The 27,312-nt window shown below is 38.5% G+C and overlaps 1 protein-coding gene across 4 annotated transcripts in view; it reads left to right on the top strand.

The window, feature by feature from the left end:
* Positions 1 to 27,312, top strand: part of POLA1 (DNA polymerase alpha 1, catalytic subunit) — a 322,857-nt gene that overhangs the window by 212,879 nt on the left and 82,666 nt on the right. For all 4 annotated transcript variants that reach the window (XM_036746570.1, XM_036746571.1, XM_036746573.1 and 1 more), the window contains one exon: positions 23,332 to 23,428. In XM_036746570.1, the coding sequence (XP_036602465.1) occupies positions 23,332 to 23,428 (97 nt within the window). The remainder of the gene's footprint in view (positions 1 to 23,331; positions 23,429 to 27,312) is intronic.

Genomic DNA, 27,312 nt, shown 5'->3' with positions numbered 1-27,312 from the left:
GATCCTGCTTTTCTTATTAATCCTTATTAGTATCATATTGTTAGTGGTTTGGGAGTTATTTGCTTACTGTCTTTTTTCATTGCCTTTATTGTTTCAGTAAGAGACACTCTAGTTTTCTTTCCCATTTAAAAAAATAACCCTGCTAAAACTTAAAAAAAAAAAAGATTTCTTGTCTTAGTTATATGCACACAGTACTTTATGTGCCACGAATTTAGGACTTGTATCAAGTGTGTGTGTTACTTTGACTTATTTTGTATTTTAGTCATGTAAAGATAGACGCTGACCTTTGTCAGAAAATATTTTATGGTCAAATTTTACATCTGTTGGGCCTTGATATGTAGGATACTTTTGTCAATTACAAGTTAGACAAAACAGTCTTTTAAATTCTTAAAGGAAGTCAAATAAAATTTCATGGGAAAAAAGAGGCATAATAACAGCATGAAATAAAATTGTAATTTATATTTATACTGAGTTACAGACTTTCTGTCTTCCTGAGAGTGTTTTTTTTTTTTAAGTCCTGGATATGATAGGATATTTCAGTAGTTTTAAAAATTAGATTTCTCCTTTTAGAGACATACTTAATGAAAAACTCTATGGAAAACAAATCTTAATTCATGTATAGCAAACACACTGAAGCTACTTTGCTCTGCAGTCCTGCCTATACCTTATAGCATTCCTCACTAGTAAAGTTAATTCTACTCAGATAGAGACACTTAACTTTATTTTTGTGGAAATGGCATTGTGAAACGCTGGACATACAGCAGAATTTTGCAAGGCATTTTTGGGATGTGTAGTTCTGTACTCTACATCAAGATCAGATGGGAACAAACGATGTTCTTGCCTTCTTCTAGAGAGGGTACAGGGTAGACAGAGGAGGTCTTCTCTAGTGCGTGCTCATTTCATGATCCATCTGTGCTGGCAGGCAGTTAGGCACCCTGCATGACTCAGTTCATATTCATTGCAAAGGTTTGAAAGTGAATTAAATGATAAGCTTTTATGATTCCTAAAGCTCCATACCTATAGGACAGACCAGTTTAATTGTGAAAGAGGGCTCAGGAGCCCAGAGTTCTTTTTTTTTTTTTTTTAAAGCCTTGAGGACACTAAATGAGTCTTGTTGCATTAGGTAAGAATGGAAGAAATGGAAGTTTCCAAGGATTCTGTAGCTTCTCTCATGAACTTGCCCTCTCATCAGTTTGGAGGAAGTGGGAGGTCCTTCACCATAGGTAGGAGCCAACAGCCAAAAGCAGTAACAAGAGCAGTCCGTCATCTGCTAAGCCCCTCACAGAGAGACTCTGACAATTTTAACTCCAGAAAATCCTCTCTCTTCAAATGGTAATTCAGAGGCTAAATTTTTGCCTCCTGCTCTGTCTTATTTTCTTCTTATAGCAAACTGTCTGAATCAGTGTTTACTGTAGTTAATATTATAGTGTTGAGAGTGAAGAGATTGTGTGATGGAGTGAGCTTGGAACCAGAAACCCTAGTTTTAAACCTTTCCTCTTACTGCCCTCCCTCCCTCACCCCCACTAGCCCCGTGCCTCCCCACTTCACTATTTAACGGAACTTAAGAAGATCACTTAGTTTCTCCAAACCTCATTTTCTTCACCTGTATAATTATGACAGCAATGGTTATGCTGTCTCTCAGGAATATTTGAAGAAAATATTCCATAAAATATAAAACAGTGTATAAATGAGTATGCCATCAGAAGAATAGGACGTGATCTCTCCCCACACGCAGCTGGCAGGATGTACATCTTGCATGTTATGTTTTTACCCACAGTACTGAGCTGACCAGAAAATATACAAGATGGTGCATTTTAAGGTGCTGATCATGGGCATGACACATATCATAAGTGCAAAGGAACTCGAAGAGAAGAATGCTCAATAAGAGCTGAGATTATCAATTAAGGCTTCGTGGGGAAGGTGAAACTCAAGTTGTACAAGATCATGAAGAAGGAAAAGGGAAAGGGGAAAGGAGGTGGCGTTCATGTAAGATGGCATAACCTCATTAGAGCTCAAGATCACTGATCCTTGCTTCCATTAACAATGGTTTCTAGCTCTGATGGTGGAAGTTTGGTGACTAACCTTACTTCTACCCAACACAAGTTTAGTAGTAGTGCTATCTGGGGGTGGCGTTGGTTTTTTTGTATTTCCTCAATATCCCTCTGAAAAATAACAAGGCATTTTCAAAAATGCCACGATACTGCCAGAAATCCTGAATTAAAAAAAAAAAACCTTTAAAGCATCAGACTTAATAAGCAAAATAAAGAATAGCTCTGATAAAAAGGGAAAATATGGATTAAAAGAAGCAGGAACAAAACTACCAGAAGATGAAAATACATCCTCAACAATAGCTTCAGAAATAAAGCAGTATTTAATGTATTGGAGCATGGAGAAGCAACAGAAAAACTAGGGTTTGGGTTCTTTTACCTTGAGTTTTATTTTTATATTCCTCAAAAAAGCTGTGCTGTTTCTGGATTAGATTTTCTTTCAAGTTAAAGTCGTATTTGCCTGACTTATAGGTTTATGATTTAGTTAGCTATTGTCTCCTACTTTGGTGGCTATGATGAACATAAAAGAGAGTCAGATTTTCTTCCCTACAATCATATGCAAAAGGAAAATTTTTCCTGGTAGTCTTGGTTTTAAATGGAATAAGGGATAAGAAAGTAGTCATTTTTTTCCCATGAATTCTTGTTTCATTTGTCTGCCTTGTCCAGTCTGGTTATCTTGCTAATGGCAAGCCATAGTCTGGCCAGGCTGCTTCTGTTTCTTTGTTCTCTTGATCATCTTTCCTTTAGATTCTCCATTAGATTCTCTTAGGAAATGGGGAGGCAAGTTAAGGCAGGACCCACATGCTCAAAGCTTTGATACTTTGGTAGGTCAACAGGTGTATGTTAAGCACATGCTGTGTGCCAGGTACTTCGCTGAGTGCTAGGGATATGAAAAAAGGGCAAAAGATAGTTTTTACTTTCAAGGAACTCACAGTCTAAAAGGAGATAAAACTATGCACAAGCAAGATATGTGCAGATAAATTGGAAATAGAGGGAAGGTACTAGGACAAAGAGAGATCCAGAAAGGCTTCTTGTCAAACGTGGGATTTAAGCTGGGATTTGAAGGGTGCCCAGAAATGGTGAGGAAGAGAGAAAGCATTGGGGGGCAGCCAGAAAAAAAATGCCTGGAGTCGGAAGAAGGTAGTGCCTGTTGTAAGGAACAGCAAGGAGGCCATGGCACTGGATCATCTGAGGTTGACTAAAGTGTAAGAAGATTGGAAAGGTGGGAGGGGGCCAAGTTATGAAGGCCTTTGAATGCCAAGCGGAAGATTTTATATTTGAACCTGGGAGAAAAATTAATCAACAAAACAAGGAAAAAAATATTTATTGAGTGTCAGCTAGATGCCAAGAATATAAAAAAATACAAAAAATAATTTGAAGGTGCTTCTTGATTGAGAACTCAAGGATTCTTTCTGTAATTGTTAACATTTTCTTCCAGTGTTTAACCTTCAGTCTACCCTGATGAGCATTTAAAAAAAAATGAGTATCACCGCCCCTCCTCCCCCCCCAAACACTAAAGGCCAGTGATGTTTATAAACCCTAAATGAACAAGTTCTATTAAATCTCCTAAGCGGAGCATGTAATTTAGCATTTTTATTTAATTTATTAATATTTTTAAAAATTATTAAATTCATTCTAGCATTTAGAAATGCTTGAAGCAGAGCACATAAAAATCATCGTCAACAGCCATGATCAAATAAGCCACTTTCGTTTGTTGGATTCTCCCCTTCCCCCTCCCCCACACCCTCCAAAACGATGGATCATTCATGGCAGTATGAAGGTGATTCCCGTATCAAAGATTACAGTCATGCCTGGGAGAGGAAACCTCCCAACTGTTGTCTTCGTTAATTTCCTTTACCAGTCTAGGTAACTGACTTCACTTGTCAGCTGACTCGTTCCTTAAGGTAGGCCCACTCCCCACCTTCTTTACATCGTCACACATACTGTGTTAAGCATAATCTTAATTTGTGTTATGGTAACGTCTAGAAATCAGTCGCTGCTGAGGTAGGAATGGTTCCTAAATCTTCTACGCAATCTTTGTGGTATCTCTGAATACAAAAAAGGAAGGATGGAAAGAAGGTAGGTCATTACTGGTATGTGACGGAGGTGAATTGGTGGAATGATCCCTCAGGGTCAGTTACATTGACCTTAACTACCAGGCTCGGGTAAAAAGAAGAAATAACTAATCTTGGTACCAGTCCTTCAAAAACAAAAGAGATTTGCAGACTATTTCATCTTTTGCAGAAAGCTCCTATATGAGTTAAAAAAAAATTAAGCTTTTTGGTCACTTTTGGGATTTCTTTCAAAGTAACTTAAGCCACAGCCTGATGATAGGACTATTACAAGACAAGTTACTGCAAACTCACACAATACCCTCTTTATACCCACGAATATGGTTTAAGAAGGAAGCTATCCAATCTAAAACAACTACTTCTTGTAAGATATTGATACATATGTTGATTTCTAAATGGATCTGTCAACAGCATACACGGACACCTTGCTATGATGTGTTTTTATGTGTATGTATATATGTGTGTGTATATATTTGTAATCTATAACATATATAATATATATATATATATATATATATATATATATATATATACATAAAATATCTAAATCTGTAACACCTACTATATGCCAGTCACTAGGCTAGATACCAAGGACACACAGATGAAAACTGTCCCTACCTTCATGTAGCTTTATATTACGTTGAGGACAAAAAAACAACACAAGTCTTTTTGTGATGAGAATAAGGAATTCGTACAGTGGGATGGGGGCATTGGAGTGCTGTGCTACGTTTTCACAACTTAACCTTTACTGATCATTAGAAGTGGGCACTTTAAATTGAAAGAGGAAAGTATCTCAAATCATGCTCTTCCCTCCCTCTTGTCTGATTTCGTTGGTGTAGGGTGCTTCTTCCACCCACATGTGCTCAGTCCTTCTCTGTAGCTTGTAGCCATAGTGAGTTGCCTAGAGCCCTGAGAAGTTGAATGCCTTCCTGAAGTCAGTATGTGTCAAAGGTGAGGCTAGAATCTAATCTAGCTCTTCCTGACTCCTGGCTCCCTGTCTCAAACCATAGGAAAATAACATGGACAGAAATTACCTTCCTAGGATCATCAATTTAGAGTCAGAAGGGATTGTAGGGATCATTTAGTCTAATACTTCATTTTACAGAGGAGGAAACAGGTCCAGAGAGATTGTAACTTGTCCATAATTACACAGGTCATAAATGGAAGTGTGTCATGATTTTAACCCAGGTACTCTAGTTCCAAAGCATAAAGGTATATTCTGCTTGGGCAAGTGTAGAGGATATTCTTTAGTGCATTAAAGATTTATATCTTTCTCATGACACAGTAACCCATTCTTCTGTATCCAGATCCCTTTTGAACTTCACCCTGTTCATTTAAGGGTACTTAATGTAACCCTCCCAATGTATTTTAATAAAAAAATTAATAACCATTGAAAATATAAATTAGTTTCAGTTGAGTTCCCTTTATTCTTCTGGCCTAAAATTACTGGAAAAGGTTATTTTATATTCACAGATATTAAACAACATGTCTGTACAAGGCAAGGTAGATTGCTTTGGAATCATTAGTGGGCAGGACCTCCTACAGGCCTATGGATGATTGAAAGCTCCAGCTCCCTCTAAAGGTTCTCTATTTAAGGCCTGCCCACTAGTGCCAGGTTGGGTGTGCTATTTTTGGAAAAAGAAGAAAAAAAATCCTGGTAAGACTATATTTTTTCCCTCATCCTTTCTGTTCTCCATTACTCAGTTTGATTGTGGTTGTAGATGAACACCATTTCGAGGAATTAATTATCTGATTTAAGGCTTAATAAATTCATCTCTAGCTTAAAATGGTGATAAATTAAAATTCCCTGTTCATTTCTTCATTGAGTGGGCAGAACTCTGAGTCAGGCATCTGGGTCCTGTTCCCTCTTCTGCCAGTCATTTGCTTGGGTGACTTGGTTAATGAATCTCTGTCATCTTTTCTGTAATGACTAAGTAGGGGCAGTAATACATAACAACCACATTGTAATATTTTAAATTTTTTACATATCATTAAAAAAACATTGCTAATATTTGGTTATCTGTGGTCATGGGAGTTAGGAGATAGCCTGATCCAAAAGAATTCATGTATGATTATACGTTTCCTTTTTTTTGTTCAATCCTATGTAGTTCTTAGAACTCACCCCTAGGTGTTTGTAGAACTCCTGTAAATGCTAACACTTGTGAGCCTACATTGAAGTTGTTAGCAGCCAGCCACAACATTTGATTTGTTTCAAGTATTGGTGCCTTTGCTTCATGTGCTTGTCCTCTGGTAGAGGTACTAACGGAAGTGAAATGTCAGGAAAGAAGAGAAAAAAAAAAGCTTGGTTAGTTTGTCTGGAGAACTAATAAATAACGAAACGGCAACTGTGATGGTGGCTCATTGTGGATGCTTAAACACATATTCTGTGAGGATTTCTGGTGGGGCTGTCCCCCATAAGGAAAATGGAAAAAAAAAAACAAACAAACAAGGAAATGCTGAAGCAGTGTGGTGTGGCCATTGACATTTAGGGAGCAGCTACAGCAAAAGCTTCTCTTGGCATATGGTGGAGAAGTAACTTTTTTGTTTGTTTTCAATGAGTTCAGCAACAGTTATTTTGCAGAGGGTTGACTATTTCCACAGCAAAAAACAATCGAGTCAAGAGACCAATAATAAGGTATAGCCAAAACCAGACTAAAAATTCATATTTAGAGATATCTATTTGCTAGTCCTTGAACTTTGGATCATATTTAAAATTTTCTAAGCAGGCAACACAGGAGAATTCTGAAAATCTTTCTCTAACCCACAAAGCTGAATGCCTTAAGTTTCCTGTGACCCCAAGTATTTGAACAGAACTTTGCTTAGGGACAGGTGAAGGAAGTGGGTGCAAAACCTATCTCAGTGGACCCAATCATCAACCTTCATAAGAAGTTGGAAGCTTTTGTCAGAGTTTGCAGAAGTCTAAGTGTTGAAAATGGAGTCTTGACTGATTTGCCAGTTCCTATTTGGTACGCTGCTGTGTGCTTCAGAAAATGGAGACCAGCACCTAAAGGACTGGAAAAGTGCTCTTCTATTCATAGAAGCAGGTCGATGAGCAAAGACATAGTTTGGAGAAAAGCTAGGCTTGAAAGAATAGGCCAATATAGAAATAAGCAGAAGGAAACTAGAAATGGGCCTGGTGATCTTTTTTGCAAAAAAGAATTATTATTAGAAGGAGAAATAGATGGGAACACATTTGACATAGTTCATTATTCAAAGATCTTTGATTTTTATTGGTGCAGGAGCTCCGGCTATACTACAGATTCCAACTCTGGTATATCTTAGTAGATATTTTGTGGGGTACTGTGAACGACAACAACAAACTCATCCTTGCTGGTCCCTGGTAAGGAACCTTTCAGAACTTAGGCTGGTCCCACCAAGGCAGACCCCTTTGCTGACCCTTTAATCAGTGTTTCTTTTGAACCTAGAATCACTTCCATACCATAATGTGGTATCAAAGGGGGCTCTGTGCCATTTGAGATAAGCAGTCTGAGTTATAGCCCATGTTAAGGACTTCCTGCCTTCCAAGCATTTTCCCTTTCTCTAGTTTTTCCAAAAGAGGAAGAAGGGATAAACAAGTAACTGTCTAATCAGCTTGTCAAAAGATTGATTGGACTTACCATTTTCTTCCTTTAGCCCAAGGTAGGTCGGCAGGAACCTATTTTTTCAGGTGTTGTATGTATTGCCTTAGGGAGATCCCATTAGCTGGCTGCTGTTGTGGTTGTGGTGGTGGTGTTGTTGTTATGTGTGTATTTTAAAATTATTCTGTAAAATGCGTTAGTTTTCTTATGCAATGAGAAAGATAAGCACTTGGTAGGAATGAATGGATGTGTGCTTGCAGGCAAATGGAGCTTCTGATCAAGCAAGTGTCTAATACTGTAATTTCCGCTGCACTCTAAAAGAAAAAAAGGGCAGGGAGCACCAACCATTTTTCTTTGCTGTGCTTTTTGAAGTGCCAACATCATACACTCTCCTAGGAAATTGGAAGAAATTAAACATGAAATTAGTCAATTAGACCTGGATGTACATTAGGATCCTACATTGGAGGAGAAGGAGGGGCCCAGTGGCTATGATATTTACTGGAATTTTTACTGAAGTCTTGAAATTATACATGAACTGACTTGTTCCTGAACAGTATCTTACACAATTGCAATTTGCTCTAATTCTAATTTGAAAGAAAATGTAACAGTACCACCATGATCCTGTAGTCCCCCAAAACTTTCTTTTTGTGCAGTTTGTTATAGGAAAACCAGAAGTTCTTTATGTTGAAGGTACATTATAATGTATATTGCGAAACATTTCCTTTAGAAAATCTAGTTTACCCAAGAGCCATTCCCCAATAGATAAATAGTCAAAGGATATGAACAGGCAGTTGTCTAAGGAATCGAGCAATAATCATATAAAAATGTTCTAAATCACTAATAATTTAAAAAATATAAATTAAAGCAGCTTTGAGGTTCCACCTCACACTTATCAGACTGTCATGATGACAAAAGAGGAAAATGACAAATGTTGGAAGGAGCTGAAGGGAGACAAGTACATACTGTTGGTGGAGCTGTGGGCCCATCCATTCAGAGAAACAATTTTGAACCCTACTCTGAAAGGTATCAGAGTTTCCATCCCCTTTGACCCTGCTGTAGGCTTTTACTGCAATGAGATCAAAGAAATAGGCGAAGCACCTATATGTACAAAATTAATTATTTTATAGAAACTCATTTAGTGGTACTCAAAAATTAGAAACTAAAGGAGTATCTTATTAGGGAATGGCTAAACAAAGTGTGGTATAGGAATGTGATGGAATATTATTGTGCCATTAGAAATAATGAGATGGTCGGTGTCTGAGAAAACCAGAAAGACTTTTCTGAATTGGTGCAGAGTGAATTGAGCACAAGTAGGAAAACAATTTACAAAATGATAACTTTATGGTTATCTTAACCATAGTTACAGAATGATAAACTTATGGTTACCTCATTCATATGTGTGTGTGTACACACACACACACACACACACACACACACACACACAACACCTTATGGGGAAAAAATAACTTTGAAAGACTTTAGAACTCTGCTTAACACAATGATAAACCACAAGTCCAGAAGAATGAAGATGTGAAATACACAATGAAAGAATGGTAAACTGAATACGTTTTCAGAAATGATTAATGAGAGGAATTGTCTTGCTGAACTACTAAGCTATGTATTGAGGGCTTTATTTTTCCTTAGTGAGTAGAGGGAGGAAGGCAATGAGGGACTTGTTAACTTTTAAAATCCTTAATTGAAAAAATAAAAATTAAATCCAGTCTTATTTTGAGCTTTATGCTTTCTATTCTATATAGATTTCCTCTCTTGCCCTTAACTGTGTTTTATATTTTCAGAATAGCTGGTAGAGTGACCAGCATACAAGAAAGGATCAGATCTAGGATACTGGTTTTGTTAGATTAGTTGACTTGACAAAAGGCTCTTTCTTCAGAAATGAATATAGGCAAGTGAACCTGTATATACATACATGGTTGTACAGCCTGATCTTAGTCAATTTCTAATTTGGGGGTCTTATTCTTATTCTTACCATTTCTTAATTTTCCTCTCTTCTTCTGCTTCTCACCCATCTACTCTCATTAACTTAAGTTCCATATACCAAAAGTACACAAAAGGCTGGGACTATTAAGTTGGGACCCCCAAAATCTTTGGAGAATAGTGTGCCAGCCTATTTAATAATACTCCTTATGAGACTTTTCCATCTCTAACCAAGTGACATAAAGTAATGATTTTTTTCTGGTATTCCTAATAGCTGAAATGTTAACCCGCTCATGATTGGATACATTGAAACATCTCAGCTCTTCGGGTAGAAGTACACTGCTATCAACAAATGTGGCATGTTCTGGATCTGAGTACAGTAGATACTGTATCCTACTGAGGACACAGTATCGAAACGTGCCTTACAGCAGTGGGGGAAAGTAAGTTCGGTTTGGTAACTGTTTTGAACCTCTAGTACCCAGCTTCTAACATCAGTTAGGCGTTAGTATCATTGACTTAGATCATTAGTAGCTGTTGACACTGAATCTAGCATGTCATGCAGCCAAAGCACAGGGTTTCCAAGCAGCTTCATTTCTTATTAGTTGGCACTAGGGTATTGATGTATTGTATCAGGCCTACAAACGTGGCCACAGTGACTAATGTCAATGAATAAATGAGCATTTATTAAGCACTTACCATGTACAAATTAAAAGAACACCTAGGTGGCAAACTTGGGTGGTACCATCAAAACAATGAGGAGGTTCAGCAAGGAGTTGGGGGAAGCTGTTTGAGGAAGGACAGTGAGTTCTGTTTTAGAAGTGTTGAGTTTGGAGATTCCTATGGGACATCTGTTTGGCAGTGTCTATTAGGCAGTTGGTCATGTGGAACAGGAACTTAGGTGAGAGACGAGCTTTGGATAGATAAATCTGGAATCATTGAACTTATGGGAGCCAAATAGATCCCCAGCTGAGAGAGTGGAAAGAGAAGAGGGCCCGGGTCAGAGCCTTGATGGACACTGCTACTGCCACATAGATGAAGATCCCACAAAAGATACTGAGAAGGAATGGTCAGAAGTGGAGGAGGAGAACCAAAAGAGAGGAGAGAGGTCCGGGAGGAGAAACTGGTTAACATCAGTTCTGTAGAAAGGTGAAAGGGGGAGGAGGATTGAGAAGAGACCATTAGATATGGCAGTTGAGAGATCATTAGTAACTTTGAGGAGAGCAGTTTCACTAAAATACTGAGATCAGAAACCAGGTTATAGAAGGTCTGAGGAGAGGAAGTGGAGGCACTGGCTATGGACAGCTGGGCATATGGTTGAGAAGGAGAAGAGAAAAGTAGGAATGTAGCTGGTAGGCATGGCAAGGTTTTCTAAGGATAGGGAAGATTTAGGCATGTTCGTAGAGAGTAGAAACAGAGCTTATAGATAGGGAGAGATTGCAGATTAAAGAGAGAATGGGGGTGATGGGGCATTTTGCTAGAGTAGATGAAAGGGAATGGCTATATTTAAAGAAGCTGGCGTTCATGAGCACGAAGTCTGCTTTGTGGAAATAGTGGGACATCATATTGAAAAGATATGAGATGAAGAGGAGAGAAGAGGGGGCTTGCATGAAATGACATCAGATTTTTTGAGGAAGGCGAAGAATCAAGTAAGGTCCTCAGGAAAGAAGATGGAGACATAGAGTGGCATGGGAGACTTGAGAGAAGAAATGTACAGTTATACCTTCCATATCACAACTTTCCCCATCATAGTTTCAACATATTTTGAGTCAGCATAAGAAATTAAATGGGAATTTTGGGGAAGTTTTACAGAAGCCACAGACGACACTCAAAGACCAACAGATGACCCAGAGCCTATGAACAAATACATAACCCAAATTGTACAATAAGATATTATAAACACCCCATAAAAAAGAAAAAAATTCAGGCTTCTTATCTGGCAATGAAGGGAGGGCCAAAAAATTTCCAGATCATGGGCGTGCCACATCCCTAACCTCCTTGGAAGAGATAACTGTGGAATAGCTGCTGTGGTAAGGAAATGTAGAATTAATTAAGGAGGAATAGTAGGATTGCCTTTCTGTTGTGGGGGGCCCAGTTGAGATTAGTTAGCATAATAATGGACCAAAGCTGCAGTTTTATGATTTCCTCTAGGTCTGTTCAGCAGAGGGTAGGAGTAATTCAGGGCTGGGGTTTAATAAGTCTTGATCACTCATAGGACCAGGATTTCAAGCATATAGATTTTAGTTAAACTGGTTCACCAAGAAGTCACCTTGAGAAAGGGAAGAAAGCGTAAGTAATCAGAGAAGGAGTGAAGGGATTGTAAGTTATTCTGAGGATAAAGAATAAGTTTTAGAGAAAAGAGGCAAAGGGAAAGATGGAAAGAAATAATTATGATCATATGGAGGAAATTGCAGATTCTTGAACCTGAAAGACCATTTATTGTTGATGCAAGAGCAAGGGTATGGCCATTCTTATGTATAACTGATTTCATAGGATCATAGATGTCGAACTTGATGGAACCTTAGAGGTCCCTGAGCCCAGCATTGTCATTTTACTATTGAGGAAGCTAAGGCTCAAAGAGATTACTTGACTTCTCCAGAATCACACAGATAGTTTGTGTCTGAGGGGATTCCAACCCACATCTTCCTGACTACAAGTCCAGCATGCTGTCTTCTACTATGCCTTGTTTCACTCAGGGGGAGTAGAGTATTAGGTTATGGAATTTTGGTGGGTTGAGGTACTGGGAAATTAAGGGATTGAAGAGATATCCCCGTGTTTGTTGAAATCCCCTAGAATGAGTAAAAGAGAAGACCGTGAGCCAGCTTCTGAACTCATATAGGAAGCAAGGACGATGTTCTGGGGAATCAGTACCTAACAGCTACCAACCAATATCTAAATTGGGTGATAAATTTGAATTGAATGAACATCAAAATAGGAGAGTTTGCTGAGTGATAGCAGTAGAGGGAGAGTCTGGACACAGCAGTGAAGAACAAGGGGTATTCAAACTTCCCCACAGTGACCAGTGGAGGAACAGGGTAACAAAATGAAAGTGCAACCAGTATCAAGAAGGTTGGCTAGGGATGCCATATCTATCAGAAAGGAGTTAGGCCAGTCAATATGGTATCAAAATAAAGTAAAATAAAAGCTTCCTTAGTCCTATCTATCCTTTAAGTAACTCTGCTATCTGTTATCCTGATTTTGATCTGTCATACTGTATTAGAATAGGTTTTAGGCTAAGAGTACTGTCCAAGTTTGGTTGGCACATTTTTGAAGAAACCTTGAGAAGATAGACCAAGAGAAAAGTGGCCAGTGCACAGAACTATGCTTTTAAGAGCATCAGAATAGCCTTAGTTGTTTTTGTTTTGGTTTGAGGGTGGAGGAGTCATTAGAAATGATAGCTGTCTTTAAGGGTTGTCATGTGAAAGAGGAATTTGACTTGTATTGCTTGGCAACAAAAGACAAAGCTAAGACCAGTAGGTAGAAATTATGAGGGCAAATTTCAGCTCAATATGAGGAAGTACATCTAAAAATTAGAGGTGTTTGAACATAGAATGTTCATAGTGAAAAGCAGAGTGGTGTAGAACATTGAAAGGTGGCCTTAGAATCAGGAGGACCTTCATTCAAATGTGGCCTCTTACACATGCTTATACTGTGACCCTGGGCAAGTTTCTTAGCCTCTCATGTCCCAGGCAGCTCTCTTGAGGATGTGAATCAGAATTGGTGCTGATCTGAATTGGAAAATAGAGCTTCATCACCGATGAAATTATGGGTCCAGACTCCCCTTCCAACTTGCAATCCTCCTCCCCTCAAAAAGTGGACTGGGCTGCCCAGAAAGGTGGTGAGTGCATACCGAGAAGGGAGATCGTTTGCATGTGAGAAAACGAAGTCTAGATACCGATAGTGCTCTTGGCTTGTAGGCTTTTTGAGGCTTTTGTTGTTATTTGCTTGTTTTTAATCACTGGTGGTTTTCAAACAGAGGTTTTTGGGGCCTGTTGTAAAACATTCACATTTGGGTAGAGTTCAGATTAGATGTCCTCTGTGGGGAAGGGGCCCTGCTTGCCAGTGACTAAATATTAAGTACCTACTATGTGCCAGGCACTGTGCTAATAAACTTTAGGGGGACAAAGATGGGCTAAAGACTCTCCATGCCCTCTAGGAGTTTGCAGTCTGATAGGAGTAGGGAAAGGGGGACAACATACAAACAATTTGGACCATCAAGTTACGTGCAGGAGTTGGCGATAATTAGCTGGGAAGGTAGTAACTTTAAGGGGATTAAGAAAGGCTTCTTGCAGAATGATTGAGTTTAGCTGAGACTCTGAAGAAGCTAGGAGGAAGATGAGGAAGGAGAATATAGCAGATTGAGGGTGGGGGTGGGGTGGGGCGGGGCAGGCAATTAGTGAAAATACATAGAGTCAGAAGATCTTTTTTGAAGGTCATCAGAGACCAGTGTTACTACATAGAGAGTACATGGAGATGATAGAGTGAGGTGAGAAGGCCAGGTTATGATGGGCTTTGAATGCCAAATGAAGGATTTTATATTTGATCCTGGCAGTATTAGGGAGCCCCTGGAGATGATTGAGTTGAAGAAGGGGGTGACACCTGTGCTTTAGGAAGATCACTTTGCTAGCTGAGTGGAGAATGGTCTGGGATAGGGAGAAGCTTGAGGTAGGGAGACCAACCAGCAGGTTATGTCAGTAGACCAGACATGAGGTGGTAATGGTCAGTCTGATCGTCTACAGCAAGCCTTTCCCAACCTCACTTAATTCTTGTTCCTTCCCTCTTTTAATTATTTTCTATTTCTCCTACATACAGCTTGTTCGTACATATTTGTTTTCTTGTCTCCCTGACTAGACCGAGCTCCTTGACGGCAGGGACTTTTCTTTTGCCTATTTATGTACCCCAGTCCCTGGCATTTAGCAAAATGCAGCACATAGTATGTGCTTAATAATTGTTTATTGCCTGACTGATGAGAGTACTAGCAGTGTGAGAGGAGATGAGGGAACATACTCAAGAGATGATATGAAGTCAAACTCTGTAGGACTTGGCAGTAGATTGAGTATGGGGGCATGGCCCCCCCACCCCAGGGATCCATCTATCATTGAATCAAAGGTGACACTTTGATTGCAAACCCAGTAGTACCCTTGACAGTAATAGGGAAGTTAAGAAGAGAGAAGGATTTGAGGAGAAGGATAAAGAATTCAGTTTTGGACATGAGTTCTACAGGACATTGTTTAAGGTGCCTACTAGGCAGTTTGTTGATAAAAGATTAGCGGTCAGGAGAGAGGATAAGGTTGGATCGATAGATTTGAGGATCAACTGCATGGAGTGATAATTGAATCCGTAAGAGTTGATGAGGCCACTTAATGAAATAGGATAGAGAAGAGTTCTCAGGACAAAATCTTGGGTGGTCTGTCCCACCAGTTAGTGGGTGTGATCTGGATAACCATCCAACACAGGAGGCTGAGAAGGAGCAGTCTGAGAGAGTGAAAAATCAAGATAGAGTAGTGTCATAGCACCGCAGAGAGAAGTGACTGACAGTGTCCAAGGCTGCAAAAAGGTCAAGGGTGGGGTTTTGCTGTGAGTTTTTTCAATTAAGAGATCATTGGTAATAATTGGAGAGAACAGTTTTAGTTGAATAGTGAAGTCAGAATTCAGAGTATAGAGAGGTAAGAAGAAAGTGAGAAGAAAGGAAGAGAGGGCATCAATTGTAGCTGCTTTTTTGGGGACTTCAGCCACAAAAGGCAGGAGAGGTATGGGAAGCTAGCTAGTAAGGATGGATAGATTAAGTAAGGGTATTTTTGAGGATGGAGAGAGATGGAAATGTTTGTAGTCAGTATGCAATCAGCCACTAGATAGGGAGAGATTGAAAATAAGTAAGATAGTAGGAACGATACAGGGAGCTATCTGCTGGAGAAGGTAAAATGGAACGTGATCATTTGTACACATAGAAGAGTTCGTTTGGCAAGGAAAGGGGATGCTTTCCCACGTAAATTAGGGGAGAAGGAGGCAATATTGGCCTTAGTGTGCCATCTGAGTGATGAGAAGAAGGGGGAGAAAAAGCAAAGTAAGTGAATGGCCTCGGTCTTTTCCAGTGAAGTCTGAGGTAAAGATCTTACTCAAGGGAATAGGGCTGAAGGAGCAATGGGAGTTTTAAGAAGGCATGAAAGGGTATAGAGAAGCTGCCATGGAGAGTGGGATAGTGAGTCAGAGGTGTCAAAGGATTGCCTTGCCACACAGTGAAGGCCTAGTCGAGATTACATGACATAAATTTGTAGTGACTTTGGTAAGCATGGTTTTCTCATTTTTCTCCAGCCTTGTTCAGTCCTGTGTCAGTAGCAGCAAATGTAGTGCATGGTGAGCAAAATCAGCAGTGGGATAAGGGGGCGAGGAAAAGGAATGTGTAGAGCTGAACTGGTTTGTCAAAAGGGGAAAGGTAGGAAAGTGTAGCCAGGCCTGGGTGATGGCCTTGGAAAGAGCTAAGGGGGTTGAGAGATTGGATGTCCTGATGAGAATGAAGAATAGGGTTTGGGGTTGCAAGGGAGAGGTGGAGTGACAGCAAACTGTAACTAGATAAGGGAATTTCATAGAGTTCATCTCATGAATATGAAAGTGATGCATTTGTAGACGGTGGCAGGATCAAGGGAATGAAGCTCTCTGTAGCTGAGTTGTGGTAGACAAGTAGGACATGAATAAGTTGAAGAACTGAGATGTTGGGGTGTTTGAGAGAGTGTGCATGTGTATGTTGAAGTCCCTTGGCATGTGAGCAGTTGGTGAGGAGAGAAAGACCGAACCAGGAACTGGACTCCTTTTGGGAAGAAGGGGAGTGTGTCTTCGAGATTAGTAGACAATAGCTACTGGAATTTTTACTTAGGAATAAATATGAATTGAGTAAACATCAAAGGAGGAGAGATTGCCGAGTTATGGTGGTAGAGGGTAAGCTTGGAAGTGGCAGTGGTGAACTGGACCAGTGAGTCTTCTGGTGCTACAGTTCTGTAGTTCTGATTTTAATTCCGGAAGGACCTAACTTCCAGGCCTGAGACAGGTACTTACTAGCCTGGATAATTCAGTTAACATGCATGAGCTTCACTTGTAACCTGACCTACTTCACTATATTGTAAGAATTGGATAGGAGAATATATATGAAAGTTCAAGGAACTGGAAATATGTATTTTGTAGCAGTGCATCAGTGAGAAAAGTATCTCCTGATACATTTATTTGGGCCTTAGCTTGATGGTAGTGTGGTGGCAAAAAAAAAATACGACACTGACTGGATCCACCAGATGTAGGCTTACTACCTTCTTCTAGGGTAGGATAGGAAATAGGGTATCACATGTCATGGAACATTCCTGAGCAACCAAGGCAAATTTAGAGTAGAATGGTGTAGTTTTCACCATTAATGTTATTTCAAGTAGTCTTATCTATTTATTTTCATAACTACTGATATCTCTCATCATACTCTTAGTGACAGGTTATTAAGATGTCCGAAAATAGACAAAGCTTTCTAAATGTCATCTTTTGCCTTTTCATTAAAAAGGGGCAGGAGAGGGGAGGGGGAAGAGAACTATCCTCATTTCAACAAGATGGATGTATTTGTGCAAGCATGCCAAAGATGAGAGATTGGGGTATCCCTTGCATATGAGTATTCTTTACTGCTATAATTGTGTAAATGTGATGCATATCTAATGTGCAAAGTGCTATGGTAGTAGGCACTGGGATAGTTTTAAATTCCTAGTGCTTCTCTTTATAAGGAAATAAAAGCAAATCTTTTATATCATTAATCCTTTGTCTTATGCCTTTCTGATGTTGAAAGTATTAGGCAGGTGCTAGTATAAGCAAATAACTTTTTATACTTAATTTGAGTGTTAGAGAAATTTTGTATTTAAATCTAATTTTTTTATAATTGTGTTTAGAGAACTAAAGGAATTCTGTTTATGTTTTTGATATTTTCTTAAAAGCAAAGAGAGGCACCATTTCAGGTTTTGGGGGGGGAATAAGATAAAGACAGAAAAGAAATGAGATTGGAAATAGGAAATTTGTAACATTAGAGGAAGAGTAAATTGAAGAGACGGGCCTGTAACAATCCTTAATTCTAGTGAGTCCTTTATGGGCAGCATTTAGATACTTAAACATCTGCAATATTGAGCTCAGCCCCCTATCCTAAGATGGAAATTGCCATGTGCAGAATGACTTGATAGAAAATGGTGCACATCCTATATAATCTTCTAACAGCAAAATGCGACCAGTGGCACTTCCCCGAAAAAAATAAATTACCCGAAATTTGCAGCACATTCATATTCAATTTCATCACAGCAGATGCTCATTAGTATGTTGTTATTAATTGGTATTCACTTTAGGTTTTGTTTAAAATGAAGATAATAATTAGGTTTTAATTACTGCATCATTGGGGGGGGGAGAAATGCCTCTCAAAACACTGAAATATTTCCTGATGCTAACTCAACAACGTGTGCTACTAAGGACTTTGAAGATACATTTTCATGAAGGATGCAATTCTAGGACAAGAAATTACTGGAGAGGGCTTTTTCTCCCCTTTTTAAAACATGGTAACCAAGAACTTGCACTAAATTGTCTACTTGATGGACATATTGAATAAGATGATAATGTGTGCCACCATTCTTTTTAATCAAATTACCAAAAAGACTTCTTGGGAAAGTAACCCTCAGAAGCGGCTGATTAATGAAGTGGTGCCACTGTTTTGTATTAGAACTAATTGAAGTAATCCAAATAAGTTATTTCCATAGCATATGGAAATAATTTCTTTTACAAAGAAGTACAGTGGAGTTGGCAAACTAATATTTCTCCTCCATCTTCCTCCGCACCCCTCCCATTCTGTTTTTGCAGGGATGGGAGGGGTGGGGGAGATAAGTGTGGGGAGATAAGGAGATTAAAAGAGACAGGAAAAGAATATTATATTAAGTTTAATAAAGGGAAGAAAGAAAAAAAATATGTGTAGGATTGACTCAGAGTTGAGTAGATAGAATTAATACCTGATATACAGTGAAAATATCAAATTATTTAAACTACCTTCAGAGAATAGAAATAGTTCAGGATTATCCTGTATAACTAATAATTACTATAATTATATAATCACCCCCCTCCCAAAAGAAAGTTCCTGTGACTGCTTACAAGGAATTGTAATCCCATTGAGGATTTAAGACTTGTTCACACAAAAAAAATATAGTAATGAAAGACATATCACAAAGCACTATAGAGTGTCCCAAAAGTCTTAGTGCAATTTGTAGCTTTAATATCTTCGAACTGCACTAAGACTTTTAGGACACTGAATATAGTGAGCACTAAATGAGCAGTACCATCTTAGATAACATATGAGTTCATAAAAGGGAGAGATCCCTGTGAGTTTTATAGGTTTTCTGAACAATGTAGGAAAACGTACAGGCCTTAAAGAATGAAGTGTCTTGAATATAGGGAAGCAAATGAGAAAGAATATGAAGGGCTCCTAATGTGGGAACCACATTAGATTGTCAAGGAACAGTGACCAGTCTGCCTCTCCTAGGGAAATAGATGGAAAATAAGGGCAGATTTCGAGGGTTCTTAATTGCTAAGCTAAGGAGTTTGGACTTTATTCTGTGGGTGATATGAAACCCTTAAGTTATTTTTCATTTATGCCCATATTTCCTTGTGAATATGAAACATTAGATCCGCTGAAATCCTGAATTATATAGTTCTTGTCAAGTTAGTCTGGAAAGATATACTTCTTACTGGCATTGAGTTCATGAAAGAATTATATTCCTTAACTGTTGAGACTATCTCTTCATTATTTCTGCAGATGATGGCTATGCAGCGTGAACCCAAAGAATTGCCTTTGTGGTGACGTTATGTCTTTTAGGAACTTTTATCTTTTTATCTTTTTTTGTGACTTTAGTTTACATTTTACAAGTATGAGGAAGCAACCCAGGCACTACAAGTGGCAAAGAGGAAGGATAATTAGGAATTAGAAATAGGCTGTAGATTACCTACATTTGGGTATTTACTTAATAATTTCATACAGTCAGCACTTTACAATAATAATAAAAACTCCCATTATGATCTACAAAGCACTTTACATGCTTTAGTTCAGGGTTGGGGAACCTGCGGCCTCCCTCTAGGTCCTCAAGTCCGGCCCTTTGACTGAAGCCAAACTTCACAGAACAAATCCCCTTCTATTAGTATAACTTATTGTTATATATTGCATTATATATGTTATTTATTATATATAACTTATTATAAAGGGAATTTGTTCTGTGAAGTTTGGCTTCAGTCAAAGGGCTGAACTTGAGGACCTAGAGGGCCACAGATCACCTCGAGGCAGAAGGTTCCCCAGCCCTGCTTTAGTTTATGGTTGCCTAAGGAAGGTAGTGAATGAGAAATTAACGAACATGGAAGTAGGGACTGTCCTTTATTCCATGAAACAGTTGGACTGGAAGGGATGATGAAGTTGCGTTGTTTCTAAAGGAACATTTATAGGAGGTTCAAAAGGTTTTGTGTTTTTTTTTTTAAATAATAACAATATTAAAATATTTCTGTTTTTCCTTAAGTCCCAAATCTTAAAGCTGAAAATTGTCTCCTCCCTCTCTTACTCCTCACCTTTCTGTCTCTGGTTGTCCCCATGATGTTTGTTGCTTCTTTAATTTTATTTTTGGGGAGTTATTCTTATTCTTCTGTTAAAGCAGTGGCTAACAATCTTGAATACAGACCATTCCCATAGAATAGCTGTCATAGCTCAGCCTTGTCCTTACTAAATCACAGTCAGTTACTTTGGTACATAATGTTCAAGCTGTAAAGGGATACAGAAAGAAGCCTGGGCACCTCGGTGAGTGTAATTTTAAAGGCAAGAGTAAGAAATCGAACATTTTAAACCAATAAGTGAAAGCTAGAGAGAGAGAGAGAAATGTTAAAATATCATCTTATTTTCTTGAAGTATTTTCCATCCAATCTCGTGCAGTCAAAATGAGCATTTAAGTGGGGGAAAAAATCTAGCTGAAGATCTCACAGAAGACTGGAGGGTGTCAGGTTTTCTTGATTAGAAGAATTTATCATCAAAGCCAAAAGAGAAAAGATCATGAAGATCAGAAAAAGGGGGGAAAGTCCTACAAGTGATCACAAATTAATGGTGCAAAATCAAGAAAACAAAAGTAGTTGCTGTTCTTTGTAGTTCAATTCAATTTAAGGTACATTTTTCTCAGTTTCATGTGTTCTTTAAACCCATTTAATTGTATTTGACATTGAAAATTTAATAAGGCCTTTTGTTTTCAACCAGTTTGCTAATTGCAAAATATGGCAGGAAGCAAAAGGGCAAGAGGTGTTGGTATATATTTTTTAAATATATAACTTCTTTTTTTTAAATGACTTTTTTCTATTTTCCTTATCCATTTAGGCAGTGACTTTCAATTAGCCTGTCTACTAATATCAGGTCACTAAACTCCATAGCTGACGCTTTATTCCTTCATGTGGGTTGTCACTCGTTTGCTTCAGTTGGCTGGCAAAGGTGGTTGTATATCCATTACTAGCAACACAGCACTTTGCATTTCTGAATTGACAAGCAGCTATATTGACCCAGCGCTTATTATGGGTCAACAGCTGCGTTAACCAGCGGAAGGACTGAGGGGCAATTAAAATGAATTGGCAAAAATATATCTTCCTAATTTACTCCAATTTGTTATTTATGCTAACATTGTATGGCTTCTATGGTGACACTAAACAGAATGGACCCAATAATGGCAATTAACATAAAAATATAATGGCTAATCAAATTGACAGCAACTGTTTCTCATCATCTCGACACACAATACATTATCAAAACAAACTATTATGAAGGAGGTAATTTCAGTGTTCTATTCAACCTGCTGCATGTGTGCAGTCAGGGAGATGTGTACCAGCAATTACTGCTGAATCTAAAAAACTAAACAAATAACTTAATCGCTGTCGTCCTCCTTTTTTTCCCCCCAGGAAGCAGTAATCAGGATTTGCTAAAAATAACTGGTGTATAATAGTATAATGATGATGCGTATCGTAGAATAGCTACCAAGAAATAAAATAGGCTTCTAGGTGTCTACTTTTTAAAAATAGGTTCAGGTAAAGAAAAAGAGCCTGGTGTTAGTGATACACGTGGAAAGACAATAGCCCTAGTGGATGAATAGCTCTATGTGGATTTACTTTTACAGCCTAATATTTATAGCATAGTTTGCAATGTCCAGAGAAGTTTAAAATCTGCTGGATTTAGTAACAAGTTTCACATCAGAGTGGGCAGGAAAGGAAGCGGAGTATTATTAGAAAATAGATTCTGGTTACTTTTCCTGCCAGTTCAGATGGCTTATGTATGTCCATCATGTTGTCGGCCAACAAGGATCTTTGGGCCAAATCAAATTAAATTAAGTCAGCAAGCCTTTATTAAGCATTTAATATGCTTACTATATGCCTGACATGGTGCTGAGCCCTTGGGTTATAAAGAAAGGCAAAAGCAGTTCCTGCCCTCAAGGAACTTACCTTCTATTGAGGATAGTTTGACGTTGTCGCTGTCCAAGTCAGAAGTAATTAAAGTTATAGTTTCTCTCAGGTTCTTAGAAATATGTTATATGTACTCTAAATAAATTGGCACCCACTGGTGCCTAATAGGGCATAAAACATGACCATGTGGCTTTGGAATTTATCAGATTCTGTTTGTGGTACAACTTACTGTGTTCTGTTATATTTAAAAGAAATAAAAGTATGAGTCCTATAAATAATTTTTCTCACATACTTAGGAACCGCTGTGAGATCTTGGAGCTCAGTCCCCTCCACCATGAGATTTTTCTTCTGCTAGCACTCAAAAAAATTAAATTAATTTAAAAAAAAAACACGTGAGGATATCTTATTTAAAGTAAAGTTCCATCTAGTGTTTGAAACATAAAATGCTTCTCACCTATTGTTATTTGAATTCAATATGTAGTGGGTGATTTTTCTTTATATACATGTATAGATGGAAGTCCCTAGGAGAATACATGGTGTAATGGCTTTAGATAACCCCAGGAATTTCAGCAATTGATGGATGAATGAATTAATGAATCTCTCCCGAATCTTCTGTAATCTTTGCTGAGTTAGATTTTCCTGTAGTCATTAAGCATGTACTGTAGCTTTTTAAATAGAGAGTAGATGAATTTGATCCTTGACTTGGCAGTTCACAATTGGTAAGAAAAAACATGTACATTTATGATTGGTAAGAGTGGTAGGTAGGCTATTACCTACATTTGTTCCATGGTCCTAAAAATTTCACCAGTGAAGCAGTTCCCATGAAGGGAAACTCATATTTTTGACATATTATGAAATTATACGAACAGTAGCACATGTTAAACAGTTTTTATAAATGGTTTAACTTCCTACTTGCATGGACTGGGCCCCTGTTAGAAAGCATGCCACTTTTCCCAATTAACAGTGCAAATTGTCAGGGGTGCATAGGAATTTGCAATTTGATAAAATCCGTTTTTTGACAGCAGGGGTAATCATTCTGCAGCTTCGCAAGTAGTAATCTGTGATCGAAGTGGCAGGATTTACTCTGAATTATGAAAGGTATGCATGTTAGTGTGGATCCCCTCCCCCCTTTTCTTATGGGGTTTAATATAGAAGTTGATATTAGGGAATATACCCTATTAGGTGTGATCTCTTTTTTCCCCAAATAGTAGTATTCATTTATATTCTGTTCTATTGCAGTATTCCGACAAGTCTCTGTATACCCAGCTGTGCTTTTATCGGCACATGTTTGATGTGGACCATGCACTGGAGAAACTTATTACCGATCATGAGAAAGGTACGTTAAAATACTGTAATTACCTTTGAGTTTAAAGTGGAAATTTGCATCATAAAGGCCAGACCTACTCTGTCACACTGTTCAAACCAGCATCACACTTCTGTCTCAGAAGCAGGCAGTGAGGGCCTGTATGAACACAGGGATGCCCTGTGTGAGGAGGCGGCAGCATAGGAATCCCCATCTTTGGCCCCCACGGCATGTCTCCCATTGATTTCTATTGAAGCAGGGCTTTGAGGGAGGAAAAGCACAAAAAAGACTTTTAAAAATACTATGTTTTTAAAATGCTATTTTCTGTAATAAAATAAGCATAAGCTCTGTGCTCATTGGGCCTAAGAAAACCAGAAATTATCACAAAGGAATAGACATGGATTGTGTCTGTGCTGTTCACTAAAAGCTCGGGTTGATTTTGAAAGAGAGGGGTGGGTTCCAGTTTCAACATTCTACGTGTGTGTGTGTGTGTGTGTACCATGTCCCAAATGATCAAAAAATTGCCTATAGTACACTGCTAAGGGCCTTACGTTACAGAAGAGTCATAAGCCCTGTAGGATTTGATTGGGCTTTTTAAAGGCTTTCTTATATAACTTAGAGTATTTAGAACTGCCTTGACAAGTGTATGGTTTTTTTTTTCCTGTCTTAAAATCACATTGACAACTTTTCCATTGTCCATTTTTCTTATTAGTTACCTACAGTGTGTTTATTTTGTTTACCCCCGAACATCAGTTCGCTGTTGTGTTGTTTGGTGTTGGGGCTAGGGGAAACTTCCTTTTTACACAGAAATCGACATACATATGGTTAGATTACATTTATGGTGTTGCTACATTTTTCATTGTTCACATGCTTTAATTTTTTAAAAGAAATCTATGAAGGTGTAAGACTTTAAACTTCTCGGAGGCAAGGACTATGTCTTAATTGTGTAGTCTGCCAGGACCTAGGCTGTATAGTGGTTGATTAAGAAATTGGGGCAGCTAGATGGCGCAGTGAGTGGAGCACCGGCCCTGGAGTCAAGAGGACCTGAGTTCAAATGCCTCAGACACTTGACATATGTGCTAGCTCTGTGACCTTGGGCAAGTCACTTAACCCCAATTGCCCTGCCAAAAAGCAAAAAAAAAAAAAAAAAAAAATATATATATATATATATATATATATATATATATATATATATATATATATATGTGTGTGTGTGTGTGTGTGTGTGTGTATATGTATGTATGTATATATATGTATATATATGTGTGTGTGTGTGTATATATATATATATATATACACATATATATATATATACACAGAGAGAGAAAGAGAGAGAGAGAGAATGAATGAATGTTTGTAGTTTTCAAAAGTACTGAGAGCCCTCATTTGTCCTACTCACTTTTAATAAGTTAAACTTTGGCCAGTTTTATTTTTTCATCTGTGGAGTGGGTGGGTTTGTGCATATTATAAAATACCATTGATTTGACTGACTTCAGTCAAATCTGGATGTCAGGTGTATTATAGTGTTAGAACATGGACGTCATATTGAAGCCTAAATGTAGTAATTTGCATATGTTATAAGCAAAGGTCTGATGCCTTTTGGGGGCGGGGGGAGCTCTCAGAGCCTCGGTATTCTTCTCTGTAAAATGGTGGGATTTGGACACAAGGACCTACCATCGTAGCAGACCAGATACAGTTTTCAAACCCTGATAAGGATGTATAAAATGCGTATCTCTAGGCTGTTCTTGTTCACTCAGGGTTCTTTTATTTTAGTTCCGAAGCCAGCCCAGAAACCTTTGTCCTCATTTACTTGTAATTTGAGTCATCAGAAATACTTTGGTAACTACTATTTGTTCTTTCTCCTCAACCCTCCAAAGGAAATTTCCCCCAAGATCAGTTTTAAGTAAAGAACTTATTATAAGTATAGAAAGATCAGTACCATTGAATAAAACCTCCTATATCTTTAGGACGCCAATCAGTCATGTCTCCATTGCTCTTGTCGGCAACATTACAGAGTTAGGTCAGCATGTGTGGGTAGAGGATTTGCAGGTCATGTAACTTCCTTGGGTGTAAAATCAGAATGTCGATGCTTTAGGTATGTTCTTTTCCATCCTGTCCTTGTTCACTAACTGGTTGATTCTTGGACAGCAAGAGTAAAATCCGTGTCTGTCCTTCAGCCTGAAAGATCACCACTCATGGCCTTTCCGAGGGCTTGTGTGTTTGAAGAACATTGCTTCCGAAGATGAGAACTCTGTTCAAAATAGATTTCAAAGATTTCATCTGTCTTAGTGATCCCAGTGTATAATTATTATACAGTTCCTGGGAGGCAACTGTTGCTATACTGAGATCGAAGACAACATTTCTGTATTAAGAATTGTTACTTATTAAGAAAAATAACTTATCCTTCAACTGTTTTTATGGAGAATTATTTTTAAATTATTCACACTTTATACAGCTCCTATGAATAGGATGAAATTTTATGTTATTATTCATTCTTTTCAGTTGTGTCCAACTCTTCATGACCCCATTTGGGATTTGAGTGGTTTGTCATTTCCTTCTCTGGCTTATTTTACAAATGAGGAAACTGAGGCAAACAGAGTTAAGTGACTTCTCAGGGTCACACCGCTAGTAAGTGTCTGAGGTCAGATTTGAACTCAGGAAGATGAATCTTTATGACTTCAGGCCCAACAATCTATCTAGCACTGCCTAGCTGCCCTGTAATTTTGTAAGGAAGATTTATTACAGGATAGTAAAAGAAGGATCAGTCATGTCAGCATGTAATTTATTGACCTCCTGGAATGCTTGCTAATTAAAGAACTGAACTTGAAGTCAGGAAGACCTAAGTTAAGTCCTGCTTCTGATGTGTTACTGGTCCCTTTGCCTTGGCCAAGTCCCTTAATTTCTTGGTGCTCTGGGCAACTCTCTTATACTATAAATTTCATAATAGTTGCTGATTTGCATTGGCAGAGGGAATTTCTTCACTGGGAGCTCCCTACACCAGTGAAATCACAGAACCAAACTAAAAAAGATGATTTTAAAAAGTCTTCCTGAGTTAATTACATCCATAGGAACTTCAGAGAAAGTTCGAAGAAATTAGTATACAGTAACAGGAAAATGAAGCATTGTCCATATATTTTGTACATATAGTTGTCCTCTGAATTTAGAGGTATCATTACTGTCAAGCCTTGGCTAGTCTTCTTCTACTACCTCACTGTAGCACGAAGATGATCCTGGCTTCTCAAAGGCTGTACCAGCAGACATTCAAGCTCTGGAAGGCTTTGAGCCCTGCTATGGACTATATGTCTGTTGGCTGAGGGCCAGTTCAGTTAAGCTCAGAGAGGCTGCTCATCAGAAAGCTGGTCACCAGGTGATGAGTTTTCATTTGGCCTCAGCAAGTAAAGAAGACAGCATTAAAAGAGTTGGGATGTGGGTCAGTGTCACTTAGCCCAGTAAAGTCACAGATTTTTGAAATGTTGAGGTAAACTGCCATTACTACACTGATTAGCTGTGTGACCCTGGACAAGTCACTTGTTTGTTCCTCAGCTTCCTTATCTGTAAAATAAGCGTCCAAACTTCAGGGCCTTCTGAGGTTCCTTCCAGCTCTAAATCTGTAATCCTGTGTCTCAAGACTATTTTCTTTCCCAGTTATATTATATCATGTTATTTGTTGTCTGTTGCCATTGTTTTTAGAATGTGTCACTTCGTACCTCTTCCCACATTGTTATCCTAGAGCTCACTCTCTGGTGGGAACTGTGTAACTAGCACCTTACGAATTGGCACTGGTTTTTCCCCCCTGAATATGACGTATAGAAAAAAATAAGAATTATTGGAGCGTAACATCCTCTCCTTGGATTATGTAGAGGCTCTCCAAAATGGCTGGATCAGTTCACAACTCCATCAGCAATGTAACAATGTTC

The sequence above is a fragment of the Trichosurus vulpecula genome, chromosome 2, assembly GCF_011100635.1.
Source record: "Trichosurus vulpecula isolate mTriVul1 chromosome 2, mTriVul1.pri, whole genome shotgun sequence".
Taxonomy (NCBI): Eukaryota; Metazoa; Chordata; class Mammalia; order Diprotodontia; family Phalangeridae; genus Trichosurus; species Trichosurus vulpecula.
Note: the sequence above shows the minus strand (reverse complement) of the source record. Positions and strands in the feature narration are given on the sequence as shown.